This window comes from Streptopelia decaocto (genome assembly GCF_964273445.1).
Source record: "Streptopelia decaocto genome assembly, chromosome: 2".
In the NCBI taxonomy this organism is placed as follows: Eukaryota; Metazoa; Chordata; class Aves; order Columbiformes; family Columbidae; genus Streptopelia; species Streptopelia decaocto.
Genome location: NC_138655.1, coordinates 47,581,164 through 47,607,244, shown reverse-complemented (window position 1 = coordinate 47,607,244; position 26,081 = coordinate 47,581,164). Strand labels below are relative to the sequence as shown.

The window sequence follows — 26,081 nt, the reverse complement described above, 5'->3', positions numbered from 1 at the left end:
GAGAAAAGTGTTGAACAGTTATAAATATGCACATTCTTCAGTTACTCCCACCGTGTACTTACAGTCATGGCAGTGAACTCTGGAGGATTGTCATTGACATCTGTCACAGTGATGACAGCAGTTGCTGTGTTTGAAAGACCATATGTTGGGTTTCCTTCCATGTCCGTAGCTTGAATTATTAATGTATATTGTTGTACTTTCTAAAACACAAAATGACATCAACGTAAGTTTTAGACAACACTAACATTACCGCAGGACAGCAGGTGCTTCTGAAATTGCACTTCGCTAAGCAATGGAGCCTGTTGTACTGTTTATTCTAGTTAGCATCACCCGAAATGACAGGAGCGAAGTTTGTGCCACAGGAATACAGCACCAGGTTGCATCCAGCTATATTGAACTACTGCTTTGTTTTCTTCAAATATCACCGAGATGAGGACAGCCTGCCTGTTTCCTACTCTCAAAATCAAAACCACTTTATACAGTTAATGCTTTTACAACAGATGTAACAATGCTTTTCAAATGGAGAAAAAGAAAAATCAAGAGTGCAGTTTATCCTGAAACTAGGTAAGTCCTCAAAAGCACTTAAGAGAACTGAGCCAAGGTATGTTTGTTGGCCAAACAGCCACAACTGCCAAGGTTTTGTTTCAGCCAAGCCCAAGTATAAAACCACTGTTGCAACTTCTTACGATCTCTATGGAAACTGAAGATGTCGAGGCTAACAGAGACTAGTAAGGGCACTGGTAGAAAGGAGGAGGGAATAACCACAAGGGCTATTTCCAGAAACGTTAAACACCCCAGCTGAAAATGGCCGCCCTCTCCCGCCCTAAAGGCCTCCTCTGTGCCCGATGCTCCGCTCTCCCCTCAGGGCTGGTGCGGGGCCAGGGCCCCCTCAGGCCCAAAAAATGCCTAACGGAGACCTGACCTCAGACTGGTGAGCTGTTTAAAAAACAAAGTTGACAAGGTTATGTTAAAAAAAAAAAATCACCTAGAAAGATGTTTTTTGTGTTGAGTTGCTGAGAAGTTGATTTTAACTTATCAACACTTTCTACCGTGAAAGGCAAATATTGTGAATGATTTTTCATTTACCAGTTTGGTTTCAAATTTAGGTCTCTCCAAGCTGGGAAATGCTAGGTGTTATCATTCAGTTCTTTCCAAAAGAAAACGCACAAACATAAGAAGCTGCTATTACTTTGAAATATCACTTTCATGAATGGTTTACTAACACTGGCAAAAAAAACCTTCTGGCAAAATAAAAATGCTTAAAGAAAAGCACATTTTTTTCCACTCAGTACCTTATTTTCTCCCACTGCTTAAAGACTGGGGTATATGACAGATGACTTCTCATGGAAAGTGTTTATAAAAAGGGTACTGATACACAAAATAAGCAAGGACAATTCCACTGGAAATGTCAAACTTACTTTCAAGTTTTGGCCAGACACTATGACAGACATTAGAGATCTAATAGTTGTGCACACTTCCAAGCAGCAAATATTAGCCATTGAATTAAAAAAAAAGGAATTTGAAATATGCTGTATGAATCTTTATCTCCCATGCTCATGTCCTTTTTCACAAAGGAACCCTTGCAACACACCAAATATGTATTACTCCATATGCATCCCACAGTTCTTTAAAAAAAGCAAGACTATTTATACAGAAATGCAATATATATGTTTAATAATGCATAATTATGTATACACATTCTGGCTTGGAAAACATACTTGCAAAGTGACCTTCAAAAGGCTTAAATAAATACCCTAAATGTTTCTCTCACAACACCAACAAGAGAAGCAGTGCCAAGGGAATCAAATAAATACTTTTACCATCTTCATGCAGGAAAAAAAGATATACTTTACTTATTGTGAAGCGATAAAACCTAGAGCAGTATGGAAGCAAATCTTGCAGCCAGATGATTCTATGCTAGTAAAACAGCAGGTGCTTCTGATTCATCCTGGTCTTAACACACTGATCTCAAGAAGCAAATTTCATTAAGTAAACTCCATTATTATTACATGGACACACAACTGTTAATTCCAACAGCAGAAGCGTACTAGAAAACTTCCTCAAAAAAGTGCCCCAAAATATAAGCATATATGTGGTTATGCTAGTTTTTCATACCAAAGATCAACTGCCGGGAATTAAATTTCAGAAATCAACAAGCATACAAATTGGGGGAGGTGGTTCTCCTCTTTTTACTGCAGGCTGAGAAGCAGCCAGGAATAAGTTGTAGAGCATGTGTCAGCAGCCTGCACGGAGACTTTGCAGTAACACACCCAAAAATGAACTGGCAGCTTCAAGAAAGAATGCAGACCTCATCAGGTCACATCTTTCCACTTCAACACAAGCCAAATAAAAGAACACTTCACTGAATTAGCCTCACGTGAGGTAGGAATGCCAGTGTGTAAATTTAAGTAAACTGCCTGACTTCTTTGGCACCTCCAGCAGTAAGGCAGATGTTTTAACACTGACGTGAATTCCCCAGTGATAGCAGAAGAAATAAGAACAGCTGGATCTCATGAAAGTGAAAGACGACTTCTGCCTTTAGCTGAGTCCCCTATCTAAGCAACTCTCCTCCCATGTTAGCATAGATAATGCACTCTGCATGTTAACGTAAAATACTAGCAGATGAGGAATACTATCAGAGGAACCACACTTTTTTGAATGCCTGCAATACTTACACTTCCATAAATAATGTGGCACATAGTTTAAGAACTGAAAATTGTGCCTAGTCTTTTATAAGTCTAATTAGAGCTTTACAAAGAGAGTCAAGACTTAGAGAAAAGAGTGGAATGGCAGAAGCAGGTAGACCAGCTGAGGTTCCTGGGCAACAATGAACCTTGTGCAAACAGGCACTCCCCAGCCCACTGTCAGAAGACCTGCCAGATTTAGATTTAGATCTGGCTTTCTAGATTCCTGGTTAGTTTACTTTAATTGACTTTCACAAAATGACTCAGGAAATGAAGGAAGCAGAGGAACGGCTTGGGAAGGAAACCATTTTATCTCATATTAGTCTAATTTAATATTTGAATGATTTAACATTCATCATTAATATTCAACATGTGCAAGAAATGTTTATAAATACTCATTTGGGTATCAGTACAGTGATCCATCAGGAAAACTGATGGCAAATGACAGGCCTTTTCCAGCTGTTAATACAAGGCTCTAAGCTCCACAGACAGCTGGTTTCTTCCAAGTTAAATCACTCTGGTACAGCTAGTCACTAAGTAATAAAACTCAAGAGTTATCACTATGTCCTTCTGAAAGTTCACCTGTCAAAGATGACCAAGGGATTTTAAAAACAAGGGCAAAGCTGCCCATCATTCTTTTAATTGAATCGGGCAATACTGTAAAGTTCAGGGTTTTACTCTTCTCAAATACATTCTCTGCAAAACCAACTTAAATAGAATGAATGTTAATAAAACTTTAAAAATTAATTGCAATATCTAACAGTCTTGTTTAGCCACTTTCAAACTGAAATGCACCAGAATATTAATAGCCAACCCAGAGCATCAGAATGTATTTTTCTTCTCCATTTTAAATAAGTATAAGCAAACAGCTAAAAGCTGAGCAGCAAATCCAGTTTAAAAAAAAAACCTCTTCAGATTTAATGAGCTAAAAATGAGGTTAGTAAAACAGAAGTTGAAACAAGACATGTTGAAATAAGATTTGTTTGGATTTTATAGTTTGTTTATAAAATAATGCTTATCTCTTGTGAAGATTTGAAGTGGTTCAAAAGCACAGTTAGTCCATGTGACAGATCTGCAGCTGGGAAGGAAATATTTTTATTCCCACCTCACAGATGGGTGAACCAGAGCATAGGATCTGGCAGCCTTCTTCTCTGGTGATGGGTACAGTGAAGAACTGCCCAGATGGAATGGGACTTGCACGGAATTACTGACAGTCACTTTATTATTTTTTTTAAGTTTTTGAATGTCTGTCCAGGCCTTGAGACCTATCTATAGTTTCCAATACTGACTGTTTGATTTCTTAGAAATGTGCTTTTCAAAGTTTAAAATTTGTAATATTTTTCCTGGTTTATTTTAATAAGCAAAATTCAGGTCAGGGAATTATTGTAAATTTAGCACACAGCATCCAGAAGCTTTCAAATATTTACCACCTCACTGTGAACAGCAAGAAAGAAGACAGAGGGAGGACAGAAGCTCTCCCGGAGCTTCCAATAGAAATAAAATGTACAGCCAATTCTATTTTCCATTTAGTCTTTTCCCACAAAGCTCAGCAAGAGCAAAGTGCTGAGGCTGAGGACTGCCTCCCATCTCAGCACCCAGGTCGAGCACCTGAGGTTATCATCTGCATCACTCTGCTTTAGTGTGTACCTGTTCCTTAAAAGCAAATAGGCTTAGGAACCAAAATCCTTTCCACGAGCACGTGGAACCAGGAGCGATGACATGTACGAACACATGGCTCCAATTTTCATCCCCATGCTTTCTTCCTCTTCTCCGAGGAGAAAGTTCAGACCACGGAGCGAGAGAAGTATTTGCAAGTTACTAGCAAAAATGCGCTTCTTCACAATGTTAAGTACAACCCAGCCCATGGAATTAGGACTTGCCGTACCTCTCTGTCAAGCCCAGCTGCTACAGTGATAATGTCACCAGTCTCATTGTTGATTGTAAACATGTTTGGAGAGGGGCTGCTCGGAGCCTGCGACAAGATCCTGTATCTCAGCATCCCATTCTGTGTATTGGGATCGTCAGCATCGATGGCAGTAACGGTCATCACGTAGGTTCCTAGCAGCAGGATAAATAATTGAAGTTTATATAAACAGTTTACTCAGATTACACAAGATCACTTACAAGCATTGGTCAAAGCATGTATTAATATTTCTTTTGGTAAACTCTGCACATTCCTTCTTACTTAAAACAAACTGGTTAAACCTAAGAGTCACCAACAGAGTAATTAAAATACATAAGAGGAGATAAAAATACTTTGTGTTTATAAAATATTAGATCTGCTTTTAACTGAAGAAGCTCCATAAACAATAAAATCCTACAATTCTGCCATAAATAACATTTCTGTAACAACAAAGCTCTTCGCATTTAGATAAAAACATTATTAATTGGGCCAAAGGAAATACACTTAATTTTCAGAATTCATGCACATACTGATAGTGATTGAAAATCAATGTAAATAATACTCTTTTACAAAGGTCTTTGAGATGCATGTTCTTTCCATCTCAAATGCCAAGTCAACACGGCAAAGTGAGAAAAAAAATATTTTTTGTGCTAACCTTTCTAAAAATTCATTTTGCACTACTGACAAATTAAAAAAGTGGTTTCAGCCATACTGCAAACTTTAGTTTGAGCTGATTAAAATTTTAATGATATGTTAACAGCATTTAGCGTTTTCTTGAGAATTCAAATGAAACCGTTTCATTTCAAATCCCAGTGTTTCCAAAGCCTCTGAGATCAGAACTAGAACTGGACCTGCTGATATTTTGGAAGTTTCTTATACCCTGAGCTGTCAATTAAATGAACATCAGTGGCTATCATGAACATAACTGTAAGTACTGTGACACTATAAATAGAATTTTCAAAACCAGGAACCTAAAAGTCATATTCTGAAAGATTTCTCTGTTTCAGTTTATGTTCATAATACTTTCTTCTTTTGGAAGTAATTCTACCATGTTAAAAAGTGAATTAAAAATAAGGTGAAATAATAAGACAGTATCTGAGATTTTGGTCATCACGTTATTAAAGACACCTCTGAAAGTGTTACAAGGTCTAAAGGCACCCCCTTCATTACCTTCAAAAGGTTACTGCATACCTTCCCCCACACATACATTTTGATAGCCCATGTATTACCTGGCTTTGATCCTTCAGGCACTGTCCCATTCCAAACCTGATGTAAGAATTCGGGTCTATTGTCGTTCATATCAATGACATTAATAACAATGTCAATAGGATTTTCCACCTGGTTTCCGTTTACATCCACTGCGTGTGCTCTCAGCTACAAAAAAAAATCATTGAAGTATTAAAATTTGCACAAAATACAGGCACAAATAGATACAATAATTGTGACAGGAAGTTTCAGGACAGACATTTTTAGCTCAGTGCATTTTGTTACCTGCCATTGCTCCCTCATATTGACCATTTGAGTCTTCAGGTTGCTAATGGAACCGCTTTTCAGGCTTCTAAACTATTCTAAGTTGCAAATTTACTTCTTGGATTTGCTGAAAATGATTTTGAGTCATGTAATTTCAATTAACACCAATGCCTGCTGTCATATACAAATCTCTTTAATAATGACTGTTAGAAAACAGACTCTAGAAATATGCAGACTTATATAAAACAGACAGCAACTTATTAACAATCCATATGGAACGAACACTGGCACCCCGTCCAAATATTCTTTACTGATAGCATGGATATTGAATAGACATGAATGCATAGGAAAAGCATACAGGATAGATTTATGTTAACTGGAACACGAAGGTAAAGCTTGTGATAAATCACTGCCAGTAAACACACTGAAATTCCAGGATAAATTAAGCTAAAGTTTATGAACTGAGTTTCAAAGATACTGAGACACTTAAATTTAATGCCCTGATTGTCAAAAAGGACTGAGTAACTACCTTTGACAGTTAAGGTTTACCTAAATCATCTTAAATTGGACAGTCAAAAAAAAGGAACACAGAACTTTCTGAAAACATAAACCTCTGTATCCAGGCCAGAGCCTGGCAACTGCTAAGCAAAAGAGCAAGTTTCTCCCATAGCAGTCTTGCTGAAGCCCATTATATCTATACGCATATATCTTCTGGCTACAAACCTCCTAGAATGGAGCAAGAGGGCATTATTAACTCACCACTTTGGAAATGACTCATTTAAATGTAAATTCCTAAGTCAGTAAATCTTGAATGCCAATGCCAAATTCTCTGTAAAAATCTTATGGATGTCGGAGCTGTTGTGCTCCTGTGAGAGTCATTCCCCCTCGCTTTCCCCCAGATGCTCCTGCTGCCTCCTCTGTTCTGGAGCAGCACTCGAAGGGCTTCTTGGAACACCAGGCAAGGAATGTTTTAATCCATGACATGCTGGAAACCCTCACTAGGAGCTGAGAGACTTCCGTATCGATTTCAGCATGGCCTCTCAAAAGCAGAGGCAAGTTTTGGTTACAGCCTGGTCTCCCCCCTTCCTTCAAACCCTTCTTTTCCACTAATACTAGAATCAGTGGTCTACTCTGGCAATTTCTTTAGAGCAAAGAATATCATTTTCATAAGCTGACAGAGCTAATTTGCAATTCCATTAAAATGCTTAGATTTGCCCCTGAAAATGAAAATCGGTAGGTTATTCTTCCCATCCATTTCTCAAATCACAGCTGCTGCAATTCTAATAGCAGTCATGTCCTAATTTAAGTTGCTGAATTAAAAGTAAACTTTTGAACAACATACAATACAGTGGAGACTATGATCAATGGTCTGTATTTGAAATATAAGCTACAGTATCCATATTTCAATCTTTCAACATTACTTTATCTAAATACATTTAATCACTGTTTACGTACGTTAATGTATTTAAGCTGCTTAAACACAGTAAGAGTTAGCCTTTTTAAGTACAATAAATACAAATCTGCTACAAACTCTTCAAATCATATCTCATAGAAAGCTAAATGCTGGCTGCTCAAGTCATGTTTGAAGCAGATGTTAATCTTCAATTTGATAATCTGATTTATGGTAAATTAAACTCTTACATGAAAAGAAGCAATCTGCTCCCGGTCTAGAGGCTTTGTCACAGACAGCTGTCCTGAGATGGGGTTGATGATGAAGATGCCTGTTGGAGGTTGGTCAGCTCCTGGGCCAGTCACACTGTACCGTAGCGAGAGGCTTTTATCACGATCGGACCTAATCTATGTGTCAAAAAAGATAATATTTACATTAGCTACAAACAACCAGCAGATGGGACTGCTGCTGAAACAATCAGCAGCTCCTTTTTGTAAACTTGTAAAAGTAATTATTCTGGAAATAGTAAAAACTTAGTATAAAGCCTGAAGTTTTCAATTGCACTCGTTGTCACAAGGCTCATCAATACATTTTCAGGAACATAAAAATGTCCCTGCTTGTTTCTCTTAATAGGATAAATTGTATGAAACCGAAAAAATAACTATTCTTACCTTAAGCAGAATTGTTCAGAGCCTAGAGAAAGCATATACTAAATAAAATAATAAAATAAAATGTAAAAATCTGTTTGGTTCCCCTCCACCTCCTATATCTTCCCAGACCAGCCACAGACTCTATTCCATTACTGACAGTAGCCCTTTAGAAATTCACCTTTTTTTTCCCAAGAATGAACTTTGGTCTCATCTTCCAAGGAAAAAAACAGAAGGGCAGTTCATCTGTGAGGATCAAGTGAATCACCAGCATGCACATCAACAAAGCAGAGCAAAACTGTACTATCAACTTGGGCTAATGCTCTACCAAGTTCCAACAAATCCTTGTAGAAGTTGATTATCGTCAACCAGTAACACAGCTGGAAAGTCTCTCCCGTGGAGCAGCTGTTGGAGGAGCACTGGAACAGGCTCCCCAGGGAGGTGTCACAGCCCCAAGCCTGACAGTGTTCAAGAAGAGACTGGACAACATCCTCAGACACATGGTGTGAACTGTGGGGTTGTCATATGCAGAGACCAGAGTTGGACTTGATGATCCTTGTGGGTCCCTTCCAACTCAGGACATTCTATGATTCTATGGTGTTTTCACCCCTCCACATCTCGCTTCCTCCTGCCTCCTGGTGCATTCCTCCTGCTCACCCCCACACTTTTTCCCAGGTAGAAAACTCCAGTGCGGAAGACTGGAGAACTCCTGAATCAAGCCGAGATCCTCCTTAACCACTTAAGGAAGTCATCACAGCACTCATCACCTGAACCAAGGTCATCTTCCACCAGTACAGGACCATAGGGACAACTTAAAAAAAAACCTTAGTAAGTGCAGCCCAGCCTTGCTTGGACAATGAACAAGGCATAATTTATTATACACAAACCTCTTCAAGACCTCTCCAAGGGATATTGAAACCACATTTCTATTAACTCACTTACCCTAACTAATTCCTGAGGAAAAGGTCCTCTGGAATTTTCTGGTAGGTTGATTGGAGGAATAACCCAGTCTCTCTTCTGCCTCTTCAGAGGGCTGTTCTGCTTGGATTGTTGCCATGGAAATACAATGTCTTCAATTTTCTTTTGGTCCTTTCCCATGTACAAGATAAAATTAAGTACATGTTAGAAAAAAATTACTAGCAGACATTATAAAATAACTCAGATACGATTACATAACTGACTAAAAGGTTGTCTTTCCTCTGTGCTCATAGAACTGTGTTATTTGCATTCACAGCGCAGTATGAAAATAACCATTATTATTTACTACTGCACTGCATACTTTTCCTGTTTTCCTTATTCAAGTTGGAGGAGAAATGGAATTACAAACCATTTATAACATGGTACTACTGTGTAAACTATTCTGCACTTTCTGAAAAGTAGTTAATATTTTGCAGAATTTAATAGTATACCTTTATGTATTTCTCATTATCTAGAACTTCAGTTCAGGTAATGTGCTACTGTACATTAAATTTAGATCTGGGTGTACTAAAATATAATTTGAGTTCCAAGAGAAGTCTAATACATACTGGTAAGGAACGTCTCAAATATTTATGACCCCATTAAATCCCATAGAATTAATGCCGTAATTATTTTAAACCTATGTCAGCCATGATGGATGCAGTAGATGACCCACTTTACACACTGGGCATTAATCCCTGCTGGGTGTCAACATTCCCTTCCTATTCCCTTCTATATCTGCACTCATTTCAGCCTTTGGATGCCAGTACACATATAGTCATGCTAGCTTGGCTTAAGGGGGGACAGGGTGACAAAAACGTTTTCCAATTCTTTTAAGAGAAAAGCTTTTTTAAAAGCTCTAATTAAATATGCCACAGAGTAAAAACAGATGCTCAGGTTCCATGACTCTACATTCTGTTAATGGCAAGGATGCCTGAACTGGATCTTTGGCAAGAACAGGGCATGCCCTGGCATACCTAAGCATTTGCTCTTTTACTAGACCTCTACAGACAAAATGACATTTCCTTTGTTAAAAACATGCCTCAAAAGATGTAAAACAATCATCAAGTAAGCAGACAAAAAACTGAGGCTTACGCGACTTTGGTCTCCAGTGTGTTCTTAGGAAATGCGTCTTGCATAACCACACTGCCTATTCTGACATTATGCTTAAATCTTTAATACGTACCTATTACAGGTATGTTAATCTATGAATAAATTTGGTTCTGTATTTGTAAACTCAGCACTTTATAAGAGAAAGTAAGAAACAGCAGGCAGCAATATAACAGAAAAAAGTAGTAGACCTAATACTGTTTTCCTAAAGTAAACACACTGTTATTTGTATACTGCTAGGTTTGATTTTTGTTATAGTACATGGTTTATCCTATGCCAGCTTCCAGCAGAGGGAGACTATCTTCCTTACCAAGTAGTACTGGAATCATGAATAATTTACAATCTCCATTTGATTATGAAGGGACAAGACAAAGCCAATATTCCCTGCCAGAAATGCTTTCTTACTACTGCTGTAAATCCACAGCTCCCATCTAATAAACATGACTGATGCATTCTAGCACAAATTTGTTTATTTCGTGGTTATATTTAACTGCTTGAGTAACTACTGTAACACTTTTAAGCAATTTAAAATAAAGAAATGACCATGTCCGACTTAAATTCAGGTATAAATCTCGAACTACACAAACAAATAGCTTTAACATAAATGAAACGTGTATACTTATACAGGCATGCTTTTCCATGCCTTAGCAAAGGTACTGAACAACAGGCTATAAAAACATCCTTCCTGAGGCTCCAGCTTTGCATGCACTAGTTATTAATTAATAAAATACCTCATGGAGAGGTACATGACAGACAGAATAAAGTCCCCATTTTTAGGCCTGTTGCTGAGATACATTTCTCCAGGATGCATTTAGTTGTTGTTTTACCTTTTCTGAAGCCCCTGTGAAGGTTGGTTCAGGGGTTAGCTTCACTCTCATTTGCCATTCTTCTTGGGTTTCCTTGTCTTGAGCAGACACGACGAACTCTGTGGGCTCTGCTGAAAGTTGGAAGCTTCGCTCTGCATAGACCACACCATCTTCGTCTACTCTGAAATCTTCTGGCTCGCTGCTTCCAAAGTGTATTTTTTTGTTTCCATCACAGCTTCGAAACCTCACTGTAAAACAGACACAAAATGAAGAACAAAAAAAATATGAAAAAGCAGCCCACTTGACCTCAGCCTGACATAAAATGCATTAAGAGGAAATATTCAACAGCAGAAAGACTTAACTTGTTGCTGCTATTATCACACGCAATTATGAGTTAAGAGTTGTACTTCAAGGGTCAGTCCACATAAAAGTGATATCCTGTGGAGTGCCAGGCAGAGTTTTCACCCTAAATAGACTGCCTCGCTCCCAAAGACCTGTCCCCTCAGCAAGAAAACCACTTCCCTCTACATCCTACACTACATTTCAGCCAGTTTCCAGTGCAACAGCTGCAGGGATTTGAACCTCAAGGCCTCACAAAGATCCAGGCAAGTCAATTCATTAAAAACACTCAACAAATTTGATTACGCTGCAACTATAATCACAAACGTAACTGTGCTTCCAGCTCCTTCTCTGCCAACAGGGGAAAGGCAGAAACCCAGAAGTCCTTTAAGAGATTAACTTCTGTGCTCAGCTCAGCATGCAATTCAGCTGTATCATCTCAGGTAGGTCACTTATGAGCTCTGGCCCTGAGCTTACTCATCCCTCATCTGCAAGATGGAGGCAGTAGTAAATATCTCATGGAGAAAAAAGTTAAACGCTTCACTTTTTTTTTTTTTTTTTTCCTAATGCTATTTCATGTACCACACACATCCATTCATCTACTTAGGAGTTACTCCTTCTTGTTTAATTCCCCCCTCCTTCCTTTTGTTCTGTCTGAAAGACATACATTGGAACAAGAAGTCAGTAAAACCAATTGTATAGATAATGATATGAAGTGCGCAAACCAGAACTGCTAACAGGTTGCTGCTTTCTTTACGCAGTTGCTTTCATTACCACTTATCTTCAGGGTTACTTTAAATAATAGTAGGTAAAAAATGAAAGTGTGCTTTTATAACCATTGATCGTTCTTTAAGCATTATGAAATATTTTGATTGTATGGGCAATAGAAGTGCAAAATATCATTATGAAGGCTGTGCTGAAATGCCCACAGTGAAGATGAAATGAGGCCTTATTCCTCCTATCAGTTATTGGACTTTTTACATTGTGCTAAACTACGCACAAACTATTTAGCTTCCAAACCTAAAGGTCCCTCTCAAGAAAAATCACTAGTAAATGTCATGGATCATATCCTTTTTTCTGTAATGCACTGTTTCCAGGAAGGTACTGAGAAGAAGAATCATACCTTTTTGTATTTGAACTCCAAGGACCAAGCTAATGTTCAGACGGCATATGAAATTTGTTTCCTTATTGCAGCCTTTTAGCTATCCAGAATCCCCCTCTTCCCTCCTCCGACAGAAAAGACTGTACAAAATACTTCTTTGAAAGGATCCATCACGTACAAGAATGAAACAAAGCACAGCATGCCTCAAAATAAATGGTAAGACGTCAACCTTCTCAAAAGTGATCTTCCTGGGCTGGGCAGGGATAAAGCTCTTGCCTGATGGCTCACAGAGTTTGAAGTTCTCCCCCTGTGAAACACCAGCTTCACCTCAAGGAGAAGAGCTGGCTATGTCCCACAAAGCACTGAACCCAGGATGAACACATCTGCCTGGGTAAAAGGCTGAAGCCTCAGTGCTAGGGCTTCTCTGGTGGCTCTCCTGCTATATGTTGCCTCAGGTCTTCCTCATTAGCCGTGAGACTGCTTCACATATATATTATTCTCTAGGCAATCCATATTGCTCCTCAAGTCCATCCCACCTGCTCCATAAAGTACAACAACCGACTTCCTTTCCTATTGATTTACAGACTGCACATCTGCACAATTTGGAGAAGGTGACAGAACCTCTGGTTTGCTGTTCACGTGGGAGGAGAAAATTGACAGGGAGAAGGTCCACTTCCCAGATGTCGACAATCCAATGATCTCCCACTCTTTTCAATACAGAGCCTCACGTGTTGACTCAACTTACCACAATGGTATGCTGAAACACAACAGTCAACTGAGAAAACACATGATCCTAAGCCAAGGATATAGAACTACCAGTTAAAGCAACTATACCAGTCCCCAGAAATCATTACCACAGTCCTAATTCTGTAATTTTGATTAGCCCACCTTGAGAGCTGGATATTCTATATTGTTTAACAATTCTATAGTGTTTAGCTGGATATTCTATATTGTTTAATGACCAAGGAGAGTTCACTCAAAAGTCACTACATCTAATGATTTAAGAACTTAATGACTGGACTACCAAATAGCTCTGCTCATACTTGGGTTCAAAGGCACAGACCACCCATACCCCAGGAATGGAGAACGCTGAGCCTCCTCCAAGCATCAACTCTGTTCACAAACAAAACTCTCAACAGTTCTTGTTAAGAGACTAAAGGAAAAAAAATCAGCCAGCAATATATCCCATAGCTCTGTGCCTCTGCTGACCTCTCATCTCAGCTACAGCTGCTCTCCAAATCTGCTCTTAAAAGCGTGTCTTGACCAAAAGGACAAAGAACCAGCCAGATTCACCTCTGGCTCTTCTCAGACTTACTTCTGAAAAGCAGGGAGTGGGAAAGAGAATGAATATTAATCTAGACTTTGATCATTACTGTTTTTTGAAAAAGTGAAATTTAAAATGAATATTACAGTCATTAGTGCCCAAAACACAAAGATATCACAACAATATTTTCTAAAAAAATATTTCCCAACTATTGCACAGTAACATAATATATTCATTTTTTATATATTCAAATCCATAAAGAAGAACATTTCTTTCCTCCCATCTTCTTACATATGGATTCCAGTAGCCAAAAAAAAAACAAGAAAAAAACACCCTGCTAGCCACTGCATTGATATTCCTTCTCCAGGCAACTGTATATCATGAAATTCAATGAAAACCCCTTTCCTTTGACAGTATCCTGGTAAAAATGTATAAAATTGTCAATGCTTTGCGAGAATTATTCTCCCTTTGCAAGAAGCACACATTAACAAATTATATTCAAGTATAACCATCCATAATTAAATTACCTTGATAGAGTACAGGTTGTGCAGTAGCTAGTCTCCCCCCAGCTGCATGGTTATCCGTCTTGTAAATTCGATTTAAATCACTTTGCTTCATTTTTCAGTGTTCAACTGGTATAAACAAGGAGCAATTTCTGACTGCAGGTTTTTTAGGCAAAAATTTTTGCAAAAATATGACGTGATTTTTTTTTTCACTGAGAATAATGACTATTTATACCAACCATGTTGTTTCTAACAACCACAAGGAAGGAAGGCATGCTTTCGAAAAGTCAAGTTCTGTTGACACATCAATAGTAGAGATTATTTTCATTTTAAAAAGGGTTAACCAGATACACTATAGAACACCTAGTCACTCTATCAGCAAGTATTTTTCTTTTTAATAACATTCTCCACATAAATGACCAGATAAGAGTATCGCATGATCAGTAAAAACAGCTTTTTGAGTATTTCTGAGTATATTCTGCACCTTCTGAAAAGTATCTGCTTTTTAAAAAGATTTTTAAGCATACTATTTGAAAGTGCTATGATGTATTCAGTCATGATCTGAAATACAACTATTTTGTCCTTTCAGAACAATAATATGTACACCAGCTTTGACACATGGGAGTAAGTTTAATTAGTCCACATGCTTAAAACAAGACCAGGCACATGGATTTACAAAACTAGATCTTTGAACAGAAGAAAAATTATATTTCGTATTAGCGTATGATTATTATTAAATGTCATCTACCCCGACTGTGCAAAACATTTGACACTGTCTTTGACATCCTTGTCTCTAAATTGGAGAAACCATATCCTGGGCTGCATCAAACTGTGACCAGCAGGTTGTGGAAGGAGATTCTCCCCCTTATTCCCTTCTTGTGAGACGCCACCCGGAGTGCTCTGTTCAGCTCTGGGGTCCCAACATAAGAGGGACCTGTCAGAGAGAGTCTAGAGAAGGGCCACCAAGATGGTCAGTGGGCTGAAGCGCCTCTCCTATGAAGACAGGCTGAGACAGGTGGGGTTCTTCAGCTTGGAGAAGACAAGGCACTGGGGAGACCCTATAGCAGCCTTTTAGTACCTATAGGGGGGCTAAAAGAAAGCTGGAGAGAGACTTCTTACACGGGCATGTAGTGATACGACAAGGGGTAATGGCTTTAAACTGAAAGAGGGTAGATTCAGATAAGGAAGAACAGGTTGCCCAGAGAAGCTGTGGATGCCTCATCCCTGGGAGTGTTCCAGGCCAGGCTGGATGGGGCTTTAAGCAACCTGGTTTAGTGGAAGGTGTCCCTGCCCATGGCACAGCAGTTGGAACTAGATCATCTTTCAAGGTCCCTACCAAAAAAAACCATTGCATGATTCTATGATTAGAGCCTAGAAAAAAGACCATTAGTGTCCTAATGTAGGAGTCTTGTCCTAAAACCAAGACAAGTGTAATCTATTAAAAAAGAAAAAAGAACCTCTGTGAATACAACATTCTAAAATGAAAATCTACAGCTCTGTGCTATTAAAACAAGCTTTCAAGTTAACACTCTTGTATGGAAGTAATTACAACGTATGTATGCATGTGTGATGTACAAAACATTAAGAACTAAACATGGAAATCAATTTAAAGTGCACTAGAGAGCTACACCAATCACACTCAGGTTTAACAAGATGAATGATTCTTAATGCCTATAGAACACGTTTAACTTCATGTACCTTACTAGTAATCTTCAATTACCTAGAATCATTTCTCAGACAATAAAAAGCATTTTTCAGCTACTCATGCTGGTTTGCACTCTCTGACAATCTGTTTCTCCGCTTTTTATCTTAGGCAAATAACACCAGCATTACTTGACCCAAGGCCTGGACACAGAATGAAATAATGGGTTATATTATTAACATCATTTTTGGTGAAAATATTTATGTACTATATGGAATATTAATACTGAATTTTCATTACTCGCTTTGCTCCCAAGACAGTTGCATTGAGTTTGCCATCTGGGTTTCGGCACTTTGAAAATACCCACTTCACTTCTAGATAACATCCACATGCATACAAACAAACAGGAAAGTCTATTTCCTTCTGTGAATTTGCTGGAACAGGATCACTCCCCTTGAATGTTATTCTCAATGCCTAAGTGTCAACCTCAAGGCTAAGACTCACTTAGAGGACATTATGGAAATCACAACAAATTCCAAGTGCTAGCAACATCTGCACTCCAGCAATACAGTTAAGAGTATGCATCATAAAATGAAAAACCCAGGTCTATGTAATCCACTCAGGAACACTGTGCAGCAGATAAAATAAATAGAATAAGAAAGTAGCTTACATACAACTACCTGCCAGATACCACTTTTACCTTTGACAGAACGAGAACCAGAACATTCTGGTTGAACTGTCTAGCTATCTGCATACTTAATATCTGAATACAACCTTCTCCAAGAACACTCTGTATTTAACAAGTCTTCCTACTTTTCAGAGAGAGAAACTGTAGAAAACTGCACTAAAATACACTAAAAAAAATAACTACTTTATAAATTAGTCATTTATTCAGACTGGTTACTTCTCTATCTGTAAGGTGATCTGTTAGTCCTACTAACACAATGCACATGCTCATATTTCAGCTCATGGCTTGTTAGAGTGGCATGTGAAATGCCCATGAGACATCCTTCGTTACAATTATAGACAACCTTCAAGAAAAGTAGGATTTTGACATCATGGTGGACTGTCACAAAGTGAACTACATTCTAACTTGCCTTTTCTATCACCAGCAGCACTTTTAAAGTGGGTCTGATTTTAGAACTTCCTGAGACCAGCTTAAAAACATTATTTAATTTTTGATTTTTTGATACATGGGTTGGTCTACGGCAGCCAGGAAAATGTCTTCTTCTCACCTGTAAGTTGAAAAATTAGCTACAGAAATTGCTGATGCAAAATAAATATGGAACATAACTAGGTTATTTTAGACAATGACATTTACTCACCTGTACAATTCACTTTGCCATTATATCCTTTAGAGATACTTCAGTACACCAGTGTTGTCCCTAATGGGTTGTTCTAGTCTTTTTTTCTAATCCCCTTTTCTTTTCTATGTTTATGTTCATGCACTGACGTTTATCCCATACGCCAGACCATCTAGAAGAAATGTCAAAGCGCCACTCAATTTGAGCCTTCTTGGAGTAACAAATCTGCGACACTTTAAAAGAAAGCCTGGCTGTCAAAAGGCAGCTGCCTAGCACTTTGTAAAAGGCAAGTCTGCTAATTCAGTAATTGCTTCCGAAAACCTCCGCCTTTGTGCTGAGCATTCTGGCCCCCTCAGCGCATGCCGAGTAGAAGGCTACTTCAGTGGGTCACACGAAACCAACTGGAGCTTTGCCACTTATCAAGGGCCAAATATGGCCATTTGCTTCTAAATCCTGTTTTCACTTGACTTCACAAGCTTTGCAAACTCGTGCCACGTGAAAGCCAAGCTATGAAGCTCGCAAGAGGTGAGAAAAACAGTTACACCAGGACGTTTCAACTGAGAGAAAACTGGCGCTATATTCACGCTATTTATCAACTTTAGGTGCTACACAACCTGACTCACAGCAGCTTAACTTCCCATATTTCCATGCTGTGCTGCTTGCTTAATCATTTGTCTATTCGGTTAGGAAAACAATAATTAAAAGGAAAAGTGATTTGCAAGAGTTATGGTTTAATTCATACTTTACACTTATTTCATTAATTGAAAGCAGTTCTGGAGTGATCTACAGCAGGCATTAGGTAAAACCTAGTATTAATATATGACTTTACTCTATGGAATTAAGATGCTAAGTGAGTGATCTACTGGAGAAAAGCTATAAAGTTGTATGATATGCTGGTAAACATAATTTGTGCTGGGTAGTGCAACTAACATTCATCTAACGCAATTAGGAAATATTAAAACCCAGGACATACTCCGTTCTACATTAGAGGACAGCCTCCTCATAAACCAAACTCAAACACATATGCCAAGGTCTATTTTTGAAGTATTTTGTTTCACAGGTAGCTATCACCAGACTGTCTGATTCTTGCATTCACAGTGAAAGACTCCCACAGTTCTTTAATAAAATGCCATCTAGTTTCCAGTTCCCATAATCCTCTTTGTTTACAGAACAAAGTCGTAACAGGCATGCCAGAATGAAAATGGGGATAATGCTCTTTCTATTCGATAGACATGCCTCTGCAGCTTTTCAAAACGGGAATACCAGCCGTCAGCAAAACACAGGACTGGTATCTCAAACAGAGTCCAAATTATATCTGATTCACTGACCCTTTTCAGTCCTGGCCTCTACTACTCACTGACACAAAGATCTTCTGCGCTTTGACACCCCTTTTGTCTTTATTTTTAAAAAAAAAAAGGCAGAAAAAGAGAATAAGCATCTTTGAGAAGGGGAAGTACTTACATTTCGACAACTGCTTGTGTTTTAAAACACAAAAAGGTTTCTTTCCCTTTTCCTCTACTCTTTATTGTTAAAGGCAATTTCACTATAGATGAGCCTATAGGCCCCTGCAGAGTTCTGCACCAGCTTTTTTTCTAAATGATGCTAGCTGAAAGAGAATTTGGTAATAAATGTCATTTCTGTACTCGGGAGCATGCAATGCACCTTTAATACTTTCCCAAGTATACCAGTCTACACAGTAATAAAAAGAAGGATTAAATACTAATCGCTTATACCCATAATGCATCAACTGACTATACCTGTAAAATCCAATTTGGTAATTAAAAAAAACATATCTATTGAACAGTCAAACCAAGAGACTAAAGGAAAAGTCCTGTCTCTGCAGACAGCTAGCAGAAAACAGTTTCAAAATCCAGGCAGTTAACACAAACCTATTCATTTTTACATGACCTTAAGCAGTGTAAGAAACAAATACCTACAATTATGGTGCAGCAATTAAAGGGCAGTTTTATTGCTACAGTAAATGATTTAAATATCTAGTAAAAACTAGATAAGCAGCTTTGCCTTTTAGTCTATCTTTAGAAAATTAAGAAAAAAAAAAAAAAAAAGGTAGCTTATTCTTCCCCCCCCCACTTAGAAATAAGGAGTGAAAACAGATAATAGATGCTTTTAGATGTTCTCTTTGTGAACTGTTCCTGGCCCAAAGTCCTTCTAGGCTTCAGGTTTCACGTTTTTTTCTAGCTCTCCTTTCTTTCTTCCGTATTGCTCCTCCTCCCCCCCTCCCTAGGTATTCTGTTTTCTAGACTTTTTTTTTTTTTTTAACTTACTTTATTCCCTGATGCTCCCATTTTTCCTGCCCCACCCCCCCCCCTTTCAACCTTGCTCCCGACAGAGGTGCCGGAGCATTACGAATTTCAGGCTGACAACCAAGGCTTCAAGCACACCTAGACAGAATGGGCCTCTCACTGGAGGGCTGTTTAAAACAAAAAATTAACTAACTAAATAACTAAAAATGCAGGCTCCTGGAGTTTCTGTAAAGAGCCAGGACTTGCTGAAATATCAACCGGGCATGTACTTTCAAATGAGCTGATGATCTGTTTCAGCAATCCAACTGGTCAGCAGTTTTCCACAGTGCCTTAAGCCCCCAAACTAAGAGGGCTTTAGGAACAACAGAACACAGGGGAGAAGCATGCATTTTTCACGTTTAGACTATATGTCACTTCTTAGCATGAAAAGAAATAAAATAAAAATAAAATTAGGTATTTTTGTCATTAAATTACAGGACTGCTCAGGCAGAAGTGTTTATTTGTTTTGCAATGCAACATAGAAGAATTCCAAGCTCTGACAAAAACATAGTGGTCCTGTCAACAACCTTGCTACCCATTAAACAAAACCAAAAAGTGTCCTGAAACAGACACGGGACCATTTAATATCTTGTGTTCTGCTGCATACCACAGGATACCACCCATCATTTGGGAGCCATTTTGTAGTCCCTCCCAGGTGGCTATGGATACAGCAAGGGGAAAGGGGACAGTTTTCCCTGAAGTTGCTCTTCGGCTTCACAAGCCAGCGCATATTTGAGTGTGAAGACCCTCCACAAACACCAACACTGCGCTTTTCGCCTCTCTTCTCCTCTATCCAATGCTCTTGGTGGCTTTTGTCACTCCCTTACAGGTCATTTCTCTGGGCACACTACAGTCAAATTTTCCAAAGCTGCAATTATTTTTAATGATGTTTAAAAGGTTCTTAGTCATCATCTGGTTACTGTGGCACCTCTGCGTGCCATTTCTTTCCTAAAAGATGATTTCTGCTGCCTCTGGAAGGAAACTGGAGAACCTTCCAGGCAGTGTGGCTGGACATGGACACTCAAACACAACTTCACCGGCGTCCCCACGGCAAACAGCAGGCACAGCTGATCTCAGAGCAGATCCATACAGGGGTGCTCATTACCTTAGCAAATGGATACCGGTGAAAAAAATATCCTATTTGCTTATTGTAGTGCTTTTGTAGGCAAGAAACCCAGCGGTTGCCAAATGAGGTGGAAGAAGAGCAGAGACAGCCTAGCAGTATTTACACTGATGTGTTAGATAGCAATAAAAATCATAAATCCCAGGGATTATACTATCACTGGATCATGTCCAGTAGGCCTCAGGCAGAAAACTAGTTGCCATGGCAGCTTAATGTTATCTAGTCAGACCTCAGGTTTTTATTATTAAACACAGATATCTGACCTTAAAAATCATAAAAAGCACTTGGTGCCTAGTAAAGGCTAGCACAGTGTATTTCACAGCCAGGCCTCAGTGGTACATCCCATGACAAAGCAGAGGACTCAAAAAGCCAGGGCCACATGTCCGTCTCGTTATAAGAGAGTACCTGTGGGTGAAAGTAACCTCTACATGGGTATTCTCCCTCCATGTATAGCTGTCACCATTTAAAATGGCAAAGGTGACGTGCTAATTAATCATTAATTATTTAATCATTACAGAAGGGAAATACCAGGAGAACTGGCAGGAAAATGCCTAATTTCATGTATCTGAAGGTACCTCTATCACCTGTGTTGTTCATCCAGCAGCTTGTTATTGCATCTCTCCAAACACACCTCATATTCCCCCTAGATGCAATACATGTGTGTAGATACCTTAAAAATAAACAAAGGACCGTTAGTATTAGCCATCCTGACTAAATGAATTAGAAAGATAGAGGGAATCATTTGACACTGCTGACCATGGAAGTTGACCCAAAACATTACACCACCATAAGTGAAACCTTGAAGTTGTATTCAGTCCTACACATAGTGAAGAGTAATTAGTACGTATTTTACATGTGCTGGAATACTTTTAAGTGATTAACACTTAGTGAATACTCTTAAATGGTTATTAATTACTTTTATCTCCTTGGTTGATCACCTCAACCATATTCTCAATAAGATGAAAATTGTCTATCGTTACAAGGCTACCAAATCTCAACAGCACAAGAGGAAAAAAAACAAAGAGAAATTTGACTTCTTGGGTCTGAGCAACGGACTCAAGACCTCAGACTTGAGTCTTTTCAAATATTTTATTTCATATAAGGTCCACCGGCTCTAGGTAAGTTAGAGAAACACTAGCTGCAAGCAGTAGTTATCGTTGCTTCATGCCTGACTGCGCTATGCAGTGCAAACTCTTTACAATGACCAACGTGAGGGCACTCATGTACAGCTGACACAATTTCAGTCAAAATTCAAGTGATGCTACTTTCCTTTAAGAATATTTACCATTCTTTGCATACCTTGTCTAGGGATTACAAAATTACAAGGCTCAAATAATCCACTTAAATTCAAATTGCTACGAATAAAACTGACAGGAATAAAAAAGGTGTTATGCTAGGAAAAAAAACAATGGTAAAAACTGTTTTTGTTTTTTTTTTTTTCACAAAATGCAGACAAGGGTGACAGCAGCACAACATGGTACCTGGGTTAATACAGGAAAAAAAAGAAAAAAATAATCCCCAGATACAATATGCAGACAAATGAGAGGGACACAGACAGACTTTATTCAAGAGGCAACTTTCAATACAGCCACCACAAAATTAAGACATATTTTAGGATCCTATGCCAAGACAATGCTGTGCAAATTTATGCAATTTATTCCAGGTGGGAACAGACATAGACAGACCTGGCTGAACAGACTCGTTTAACAATCGTGATTCAGTCCAGCCACAGAAGAACAGAAAAGAAAAGATCTTCTGATACATTTGAAGACATGATTCCTATGATAAATTCAGCTTTTTGTGTGTGCCTGTCTAGACTTTCCTGTGGGCCTTCTGAGCAGAAAACACCAGACACTTGGCATTCAAATTGTGTTATATTGGAATAATGCCTGAAAATGGCAGGGGCTTGACTAATTGAACTATATCTGAAAATTCTACTTTTCAGCAAAGCCTAAGGACAGGAACAGGATATTAGCCTTCTGAACCCTTTTGCTAGTTTGAAGTTACATGAGCTTTGAGACCAAAGATTACTGTTATAAATATCGCAATTAAAACCCCACATGTGATAATGGCTCCTAAAGGGAACAATTACAATTCATTTCTGGATATGACAATTAACCTATTACTATCTGAGTCAAGACTATTTTGCTTAAAAATAGTGAGGTATTATACTCTATGTAGTCTTGAATTTTTCAATTGATTAGTCACGACATCCTAAGTTTCTTAGTAAAGATTATGCAGCATCACACTCCAAACACCCAGACTGAAAAGTGTCTGGGGATTATCCCTACGGCAATCAGTATAATGAGACTGATCCTTGACTGAGAGTCCTAGGTACTAGATGAAAATATTAATAATAACTGATAACATTTACATGAATCAAACACATTCCAAGCACCTGGATAATGGAAACATTCCGTGGTAACTTGCAGAATCCACACATCACAAAAATGAAAACTAAATTTGCCTTTAGAAACCCAGTAGTGTCTTATTCCAACAGGAAGGCATTCCTTGCTTTGCTTACCAGAATACTAAATATTCATTTCCAAAAGGAATCTGAGTGGAAAAGCCCCATCGTAATAAACATTTAAACATGTCAACGGTTATTTCAACTGCCATCTGTATTCCTCTCTATTTTCCTCAAATGTCTGAATTCCCCAATAAGACACCTGTGGCATTCACTCATGAGAACAAACATTTCTTTTCACTTCCTCTCCCCCAAAACAATACCAGTTTGCAAAGGGAATAAAGAAAGCCATGCTACACTTGCTATGTACTTCAGAAAATACCGGCCAGTGTGTGCTACATTAACGACCAATGATGCAGAGATATTTTTCCTTAGGATAAGCATTATCATGAACATCCTGTACAAAGATCACCAAAATGCTGTACTTTGATAGCTAATATCAGCAGATTCATGATCTATCTAAATGATTGTGAAAGTTACTCATGGCAAAATTCCTTCCTTTCCTGGTGTATGTTGTGCAGCTCTTCTCCAATAAATCTCAGACACTCACTATCACCAAGCCATGTCTTTGCATGCAAATGAAAATGCTTTCGGTTCATAAATTAAATACTTTCACCTACTGAGAGAAGACTAAGTCATTCGGTGAGACAGCATACTGAATTTCTGTTGAAACAAAACTGTAGAGAGTGAAATAGCAACCTGTCATCAGATGTTGGGAGTCTGATGTTCATAAGCGGCAGCTAAAACCACCCTCTCCTCCCACCTGTGTCTGAGGGAATTGACAGCCATGTGCATGCAGGTCTGGCCAATCTGCAACCTGCGGGCAAGGACTGGAGCTTTGGCTTTTGCCATGCTGTTGAGGATCCATTTCACTGGGGTTTAGGACTGTATTCTAAAAAGTGTATATACATATATATATATATATAAAAAACCCCAAAACCCCACACAAAACAAAAAAACCACCAAACAAACCAAACAATGTAAAGCAACAACAGAAAATAAACACCCCCCAAAAAACCCATGGACGAAATACCAAGCCAACCCAACTAAGCCATGAAACAACCCCTCCCTCACACACACACATCCTGAAAAATCAAAACAAAAGAAAACCAAGGCTTAATGTCTTCTATTCAAGTAACTTCAGTGCAGGGGTTCTCCACCACAATCTACTTTCTACTAAAATGTGCTCACTGTAATTGGAGAATGGACCCATATCCACATCACCCAACCTCATTTTGTATTGAAGGTGGGAATTAGTTGCCCTCAGGAGAAGGGTCCCAAGGAGCACAGCCTGAGAGCCTGCACACAGAGGCTCAGTCGTTATCCGAAAGATCCTATCCAAAACACGTGGCATCACACGTCTCCAGCTTTGTTGGGACAGGCTGCTCACAGGGATGGTACTGCAGATGTTCCTGCCCAGCAGAGAGTCCATGTGGCTGGTGCGTAACAATTTGGCAAAGTAATGAGACAGGTTAGCAAGCAATATAATCAATTTGAGCAGCTGTCTCAGCCAAGCGCTCTGAATCCCGAATAACTCTTATTAAGTAGAGCAACGCCTATAGTAAATGAGTGACATGTTATTTTGATTTGCCTCTCAGGGCTCAGATCATGATATCTAAAACTCACCTTCCCAGGAGAAAGAGATTTCTGCAAACTAAAAGCAGCCTTGCCAGCACCAGGAGGAAGCAGCAAGTGAAATGGAACAGTTCTGACCTTACACTAAACATCTAAGCTACATTTTAAAATACGGGCACCGAGACATTATTACTTCGCTTTGATATGCTGCCAAGGGAAAGCAAAGAGCCACTGAAAATTGAACTCCATTTAGAAGTCACATCCATTTTTCAATAGTCCTTGTAATACTGTGTACATAACTTGAGGCTGTTACAAAAGACAACAAGACTATGATGTCATAAAACAATAATACTCCTGTAAAGGTCTTAATAGATTCACGCTTAGTAGTGTCTTAAATCAGAAAAATTACCAAGTAACATAAAAGTGATACCACAAATGAATTATGTGGAGTAACTTGGGTATGGAGAAAGGCATTTGGGTAAAATTAACAAGACTTTTGGCTCACAAGCACACAACATGGTTGCTGTTCTTTATCAGAATGTTAACTCCCAATAAAGTTCACTACAGTGCTTTTTTTCTTAAAAATGCAGAGATGCCACTTTTAATGTGCAACTCTTGGCATTTTGCCCGTTATAGACATAACTTATCTGTTCCAAAAAAACTGGTATCACTAATCTACGTGCTTTTTCCCTAACTCCTTTGTTGCAGGATGTCTCAAATACTACAAGTCAACTTTTTCTTTGAACACCAAGGAAACAGAATAACTTAAAGACATCTGATATTTTAGTCATGCAACTGTGATATATCTGTGGTACGCAAAAAGCCCTCAGGATAAAAATCAGTAACTGCATTCAATCCGTTTACAAATCACATTCAACTGTCTCATGTACAGCTGCACAGCTTTGTTTTTACTTTGGTTTACTTTCAGATCTGATGGATTTCTGCTCTTTTGCCTAGTATTGCAATGTTAACTTGTTTTAGTATTATTTACTCTCCTTTTCTTTAATAGATTCTGTTTCTACCATGTTTTTTCTTAACCTGCCTTCTATATATGACTCTAACAATACTCCGCCTTCACATTTTTCAATTAGATGTCTCCAAGAGGTGGTGTTTGCCATAAAATGTGTCCATGTTATTCAGGGCATAGGTCCTTGTCTCTTAGGAGATTTAAGATCTCTTCTATTATTCTCCCAAATGGGAAAGACAAGGAGAGAAAAAAAGTGTCAGCTCCAAAGGTGGCAGATACAGTGATCTTCCAAAAATGTTGATGCAGCATGGCAGAGCCAAGACAAACAGCAATGCCTTAGGAAACTGATCTTCCTCACCTGGGATGGCTTACCACACGGTATTTTAAGAGATTAAAACATGGGACACATCGCATTTCCACTATTACGTCAAATACATTCTCCTCATCAAAACTAGAGATGCTCTTGTCTAACGATGAAGATCTAATGTAACTCATGCTATCTTTACAAAAGATTCAGAAACAATT

General features: G+C 38.6%; 1 protein-coding gene across 1 annotated transcript in view; it reads right to left on the bottom strand.

The window, feature by feature from the left end:
• CDH2 (cadherin 2) overlaps positions 1–26,081 on the bottom strand; it is a 115,901-nt gene that overhangs the window by 28,368 nt on the left and 61,452 nt on the right. The window contains exons 3-8 of the mRNA XM_082043885.1: positions 10,989–11,215; positions 9,037–9,183; positions 7,699–7,854; positions 5,817–5,961; positions 4,570–4,742; positions 63–200 (exon numbers count right to left, since the gene is read on the bottom strand). Coding sequence (XP_081900011.1) covers positions 63–200; positions 4,570–4,742; positions 5,817–5,961; positions 7,699–7,854; positions 9,037–9,183; positions 10,989–11,215 — 986 coding nt within the window. The remainder of the gene's footprint in view (positions 1–62; positions 201–4,569; positions 4,743–5,816; positions 5,962–7,698; positions 7,855–9,036; positions 9,184–10,988; positions 11,216–26,081) is intronic.